A 7,251-nucleotide genomic window follows, 5' to 3' on the forward strand; every position below is an offset into this window, starting at 1 on the left:
ATTAAACACAACTGAAGAGAGAATTAATACATTAGAACATAGAGCAGTAGGTATTATCTAGACTAACTCATGAAGAGAAAAAGAACTCTATTATGAGACACCATTTAGAGACTGAAAAGGCAAGCCACAGAGTGGGAGAATGTATTTGCCATTCATCTAACAGATGACTCATGTGCAGAATATGTAAAGAACTACAGAGCACTAAGAAAGAGACAGACAAATGAATTGAAAATTTGGCAAAAGACTTGAATGGGCACTTCACAAAAGAGGATATCCAGATAGCTGAAACACATAAGGGAAGGTGGTTTACTTCACTAGGGACATGAAAAATAAAACCACAAAGAAATACCACTAGATGCACACCAGAAGGTCTAGAATTAAAAAGACCGACCATACCAAGTGTTGGTAGGAATGAGGAACAACTCTTACTCTCATATAATGAAAGTATTCCCCAGAGATGATTTCAAGCTACCACTTGATGTCACTGAACCTGTGGCATTGGGAAGTGATGTTCACTATTCCACTGTTATATAGATAGTATTTCTGCCATAGAGATAACAGTAGACACAATATCAAGAATATTGGTAATATGTATTAATTAGGAAGTGCTATGTTTTGAGAGTTTATTACTTTTGTTTATAATATAATTTATTCATTTACTTGTAAGTTTATATAACTTAATTTTAATAATGGCTCTGTTTAACAAGTCACAGAATTCCTAAAAATTTGACAATTTGTTCTCACAAGCAAGCTGGCTGCAGCGCATCACTGGAATTGCAGGATCAAATTTCTTTTAGTTCAAGGTGGTAGATTGAGGTGACATAGGGGACCTTTGTTTGACTTCTCACACATACATGCTAGATTGAAAATTAAAATAAGAATGTAGTTAACAAACAAGAACATTCAATCTCCAGGTTCCAGAAATGAAAAAGAAATCACAGTGTGTGAACATTGAAGGTATATATCTAATGGGGGTTACCTAACCCTGTTTACATCTTATTAAAATTTTATACCTGTAAGGGACTAGGAGTTGAGGCCTCAGGCTTCAGGTGTTGCAGAGAGCTAGAGCTGGGTTCTTGACCTAATGATGAGAACCAGGAACTGGCCTTTCTTTGGGAAAACTACCTACCAGGCTAAAGATGCGTCTAGATGGAAACAGCCCTGAGAAGTTGGGGTCTTTCTCCTGTGCTGTGCTTAGCTGAGGTCCCTGCATTCTTGTCCCACTTTGGGTCATATGGAAGCCTTGAACTGAGAAGCAAGTGAATTAGTGAACCTTGTTAGGCCTCTGCAGATGTGATGAAAAATATTGACCACATGAAGATATCTTCACAACTCAGACACATTTGTAACTTCTGCAGAACCTCTTGTTGAAAATGAGTCACATGGGAAAATTACAATACATACAAGGAAATCCAACCCCTGTGAAGTTGCACATGCAGTAGATGGAAGAATTACACCCATGATAGAATAATGAAAAAGGAGATTTAAAATAAGCATGTATACAGCATTCAAAGAGATACAGAAAGGAATATTATCCATAAGACAAGAATAGGATGTGAGAAAACAAAAACTGGTAATTTGAAAAAGAACTGAATAGAATTTTCTAGAAATAAAAAATACAATCTTTGAAATAGAGATCCAACTGATACAGTGACTTAATGGTTCCATGAACAATATGTTAGATACAGCTGAAGAGCAAATTAGTGAATTGGAGGCAGATCTGAGGAAATCCCCTTACTGCAGCACTTTGATTGTATTATATTAATATAAAAGTCTGATTTTTAAACTTTGTTTCAGATTTAAACTTTGCTTAAATTAAGAAAAACATTGTGTGCTGTTTTATAACTTACTTAGAAAAGCTATGAATATCTTAATGTTTTATAAATTAGATACTTTGGATAATTGGGTATTTTAGGACTTTATAAACATTAATTGAACAATACATAGGACAATGCCTTGTATATTATAGGTACTTGATAAATAAGTATTTGTTGAATGAATGAATGAAATGTTAGAATAAAATTATACCTGTATCCTAGAAATGATGGTTTCAGAAATGAGCAGAGGCTATTAGGACTCATACCTGATACTTAGGTCCTATTTTTTATTTTAATCTGTTGCTATTCATTTTAGAGGTAAACCCAATAATCTAATGAAAATTTCACTGTTAACATTTATCTTTTCCAAGAAATCTTGGCTTTTGAATAGTGGAGGGTGTAATGAATTAGGGCTTTTTCCTCTGTGGTTCTGGGTGAATTGAACAAAGTTGTGCTAACTGTACATTTGACAATCTTTTGCACATCCTGGACTTCTCAGTATTAAGAGTGGTGGGATTTTTTTTTTTTTAAATATGTTTTTATTGATTCTGGAGAAAGGAAGGGAGGGGGAAAGAGATAGAAACATCAATGATAAGAGTCATTGATCCGCTGCCTCCTGCACGCCCCCTACTGGGGATCGAGCCCACAACCTGGGCATGTGCCCTGACCGAGAATTGAACCGTGACCTCCTGGTTCATAGGTCGACGCTCAACCACTGAGACACGCTGGCTAGGCAAGAGTGTGATGGGATTTTTAACTGTAGGCTATATTGCCTTATATTTAAAAGAGATTTATTAGTAGTGACTACAAAGGACATTATTAAATAGCAGTTATAAGCTATTATCAACAACTGAATTCCTCCTATTTTGCTTAAAATAAAAACAAAAAGTGAGGAACTCAACACAGATGACAGTTTCAACTACAATTCAAAATTATTCTTAAATTCTAAAAACTCATTCTTACGCAAATAGCAATTTCACTTTTTCATTTTGAAGGTGGCATATTCGTTGAGTTTTGTGTGATAAAGTGGTTATTCAGTTTTCCCCACTCTGTGCATTTTCATTGCGCAGGTGCGGACGTTCTATACAAGTGTACTGAATGAAGAGGAGAGGAGACGCCTGTGTGAAAACATTGCTGGCCACCTGAAAGATGCCCAGCTTTTCATCCAGAAGAAAGCGGTGAGTGAGACTTTGGAAGCTGACGGGTGACACCTGCTGGTTGGAGAAAAGAGTGCAGCTGTGTGAGAGAACCCTTAAAAGGGAAAGTGCCCTTTCTATTGCACTTGAGCTAAGTGGACTTAAAAACATTGCAACTAAGCCCCAATCAACCTCTGATTACTTTCTCCCCAATGGTTATGGCATATCCATTGATCCTTAGCTCTTTGTCCAATGTGTCATTATTTAGTTGAGTTCAGGGTTAATTCTCTCCTATGCTGTTTAATTTGACTGTGGCCAAGTTCTGTGCAAGAGAACAGTAATCAAAATTACAATGTGAGTCCTTTCACCATTTGCTTTGAATTTAGGTGGTAAAAAGTTCAGATTACATTTTTGTGGCTCCAAGCCTGCCTGATCACTTAACGTCATGACACTGACCCTCCTTCGGAAGCAACGGGAAACTTGCACATTTTCAGGGGTGAGAACTGAGCTGCTTCCAAAAGTCAGGCTGGACTTTTGAGCTAAGTTGCCACGGTATTTCTGATGGCAGCTCATTGTGCTGTGAAGTTTTCTCACTGGTGATTCCCTGGCCTGCCACAGGGGTAGTAAGCTTCTTTAAATGTGGGAAACACCACTGTTTCCTTGTCTCTTGGTTGTCAGTTCTGTGTTCCTAGGGGCAGCTGGGCTAGCAGCTGTCCAGATGTGGTCGAAAGCCTGGAGACAAGTACCAGCAGGCTGAGTGTTTTCTCTGTAGGCAGAATTCTGTGGCTGTAACTATTTTTCATGAGTGTGTGTGTACAAGTATTCCTTTAAACCTTTGTGGCACTGTTTACTTATTGCTTTCTCCAGCCGAGAGCCTGACAGTTGGTCGGTGAGATGGCTGAGGCAGGTCTTATCTTCCTGAGAAGAATGATTAAGACAGCTTGTAAGGAGTGGACTCTTGGCACTCTCCTCACCTGTGCCTAAGCTGTAAGGCTTCCTCTGGATTTATGATGCCCCATCTCTTCCTGCTGTCTGCTTGGGTCAGCCCATGATTGGGAATTCCTACTTGAAGTGTGTGCAGTTGCCCAGCACATGGCGGTGACTTTGTATACTTTAAAGTCAGGCAGTGCCTGGGCCCATTTCTTAATACAGATCATTATAAGTAGCACTACTCTGTACATGCAGTCAGTGCAGTTTGCCTCATGTGCATTTTTCTCACAATAGTCTGTGAGGTAGGCGAATTATCTTACCCATCTTATGGGCGGTGGACATGCGCAGAAGAATGACTCATCTAAGGTTGTTAAGTACATGTCAGGGTTGTCACTGGACCCCCAATCTTACTCTGTGCTGTTGATCACTGTGTGGTTCCACTTCCTGAGACAGCGTCCTTCCTCCCCTGGAGCAAACACCATGAGTAGATAGACACTGGGGCTGGCCTAGTAGGAACTAAGGTAATGTCTACATTTATTTTCAGGTCAAGAACTTCAGCGATGTCCATCCTGACTATGGGGCCCGCATCCAGGCTCTTTTGGACAAATACAACGCTGAGAAGCCTAAGGTGAGCCTGGAGCAGCCTGGCTGGGGCAGAGTGTGTGCCCTGGATTAGACGAGGCATAGTTTAGTTTCCTTCTAGGATGATTCTCCTCAGGTGCAACTATTAGATTTTTTAAGCAGCTGCTCAGAAACTCATTTGAGATCTAAAGAAGCCACCTGCAAAACATGTACTCTTTGTTTTAGCTCTGGACAACATAAGGTAGTTTAAGGTGAATAAGTTCTGAATTGTTACTTTCACTTGAGCACAAATTGAAGCTAAGATAAATACCAGGTTGCTGCTGCTGAGTGACGTAATTAATCTGCTGGCCTTGTTCTTTTAAAACAGAACTCGATCCACACCTTTGTGCAGCATGGGTCTCACTTGGCTGCGAGGGAGAAGGCTAACCTGTGAGGATTGGCGCCCTGGTCGGGTGCGAGTTGTTCTTCGCCTGTGAAGCAAAGCATGGAATTCACACACGTAATCCACTCATCGCTGGTTAGAAGGTTCTCCTGTGCTAGATGTGCAAATGCAAGTCTTTACAATGATAATCTAGGTTCTGTAACAAATAATGTATTAATGGCTTTTAATAAAAATGAAGGGCGGCAGGGCTTAAGAATCATTTAAAAGAAACATGTATTTGCTTTTGACAGTTGGTTGGATTTTCACTTCAAATGAATAGAATGAAAATGTCTAGCAGAAAGAAAACTTTATTTGATAAGAAAAAACCTTAGTGAAATTAGTATGTTTACATATCTCATGGCCTATTATATAAAAATATTGTTGTAATTATATATGGAGAAAAGATAAAAGATAATCCACTCAGAAATTTTAATTTTTCTACGTTCCTTACAGGAAAAACACATTGAATGCCTTAGCGTCTTTTGAAAATAACTTCAGTACCATCATGCTTTAAAGCTTATTTCTGCTTAGAATTGATCAGATTTTAAAACAAACTCAGAATTACATTTATGCTTATACAGCATTGATTTTACAACAGACAAATTTGTAATTATTACACTTTTACAATAAAATAATCTGTGCCTAAGAATAGAAGAATGGTAGTTGATGTCTTTCGGCTCCATATAGAACTTGAAATGTTCCACCGGGCTCTTAATCCGAACATCGTCTGTTATCAGGTGCTTACCCTTAAAACGAAAGTACCAATGTCATGAGGATACTCTGTTATTTGTTTAAACCAGTTGCCTTTAGACTCTGGGGACCAGAACTTTAATTCTATTGTGAAAAAATAGCAAACTGCCCAATTATGAAAATTACCTAGATTTCTTGTCCATTAGCTCACTTCCTTATCTACTTAGGAGTTTTTAAAATAAGGGCTCAGAACCTCAACTTATTTTATTTTATTTTTTTTTAAACCTATGTTAGCTCGAAAATTATGCTTGAGTGGCTGAGTACTAAATGAAGCCTGTTTTTCTTAAAATCTCATTCGCTTCGTCTCAGATCTTCAGCACCAGTTTGTACTTACTCCTCGGAAGGCCTTGCGATCTCAGGCTTCAGGAAACCATCAGACCACTAGTAAATACAAATCCTCAGTCTTTTAGCTCAAACTTCTTTCTTCTTTATTTTTCTGTCAGACTCTTCTGCCTAAATTCCTCCTGTATTTGAGTGTGCTTAGAAACTGTTCTATTTTTATGCATAGAAAGTAAATTTATCCTTTTGTACCCAGTGGTAAATATTTTCAGTAGAGTAACTTCACTATAATTATACCTCTTGATAGTATTAAATATAATATATAAGATAAACTGATAAAAATTAATATAATTTGACAATGGGAAGGAGGTTATTTATTTAAATATTGGTTATAAACAGAATTTTTGAGATAATTTTCTGCTTTGTTCTATTCTGTAGTGTAAAAATAAGTCAGTAGTTAAAGTCACATGTATCTACTATGTTTCTTGTATGTAAAAATCAGGCACATGGAATTGCCTCCAGTTTTATTCTGGAGACCTCTTGTGTAGTTTTCAAAGATAAATACTGATGAGGTTAACTTCCCCACTTAGGTTTTACTGGGAATTACTATCTAATTATATTCCTTTTAAGTGACATTCAGATACATGGGACCCATGGTGATGGCACTAGCCAGCAGTGGTGGCAAACGTGCAAGAATGCAAGAAAAGGAAACCTACCATTTTCCCTGTCTCAGGAAAAGTGACTATAATTGCACAGGTGTGTTTCAAGCCTTTATTTATATCATGCTCACCAATATTGGCCAAAGCAAGTCACACGGCTAAGCCTGAAGTCAAAGGGTGAGGAATGTACTCTACTTATGGAGGTGTCTGTGTGTGTCTGTGTGTCTGTGTATGTGTGTCAACGTATGTGAACAACTTAGCATAGACTTCCCCTCCCATCAGTTCTTCCACACTGCTAGAAACCACACTGGCCATCACCCTCAGCATGCCATTACTTCCCTTCTTACTCTGTTTAGATGTTCTGGTTTAAAGTCATAATTACTGCAGAACCAGCCTTGGTAAACTAGGCTTCTTCCTTAGCTCTTGCGCTGAAATGACTGTGGCTGGAGCAGAACAGCCCTGCTGACCAGGCTTTTACACTTTCGGCCACAAACCTCAAGGGGACCCTTGACACTATGGAAATCTGTCTTTCCTTCCTCAGCAGACTCTCCCATCTGTCCCTCCCTCTCCTTCTCAGCTCGTTTCACCAACGATAATAACTTCCCAAACTTTCCCTCCACCCAAATCCTCCAGATTGCCGGCCTCGACAGCCCTGTGCTCGCCTTTCCTTCCATTGG

The 7,251-nt window shown here is 38.8% G+C and overlaps 1 protein-coding gene across 2 annotated transcripts in view; it reads left to right on the forward strand.

Moving 5' to 3' along the window:
- Positions 1-5,547, forward strand: part of CAT (catalase) — a 34,374-nt gene extending 28,827 nt beyond the window's left edge. The window contains exons 11-13 of one of the 2 annotated variants that reach the window (XM_081152879.1): positions 2,888-2,995; positions 4,428-4,511; positions 4,833-5,547. In XM_081152879.1, coding sequence (XP_081009005.1) covers positions 2,888-2,995; positions 4,428-4,511; positions 4,833-4,898 — 258 coding nt within the window. In that variant the 3' untranslated portion in view covers positions 4,899-5,547. The remainder of the gene's footprint in view (positions 1-2,887; positions 2,996-4,427; positions 4,512-4,832) is intronic. The other variant, XM_081152880.1, reaches the window with a different exon arrangement.
- The last annotated feature ends 1,704 nt before the right edge of the window (positions 5,548-7,251 follow it).

Source organism: Miniopterus schreibersii (assembly GCF_964146895.1).
Source record: "Miniopterus schreibersii genome assembly, chromosome: 12".
NCBI classification, from domain to species: domain Eukaryota; kingdom Metazoa; phylum Chordata; class Mammalia; order Chiroptera; family Miniopteridae; genus Miniopterus; species Miniopterus schreibersii.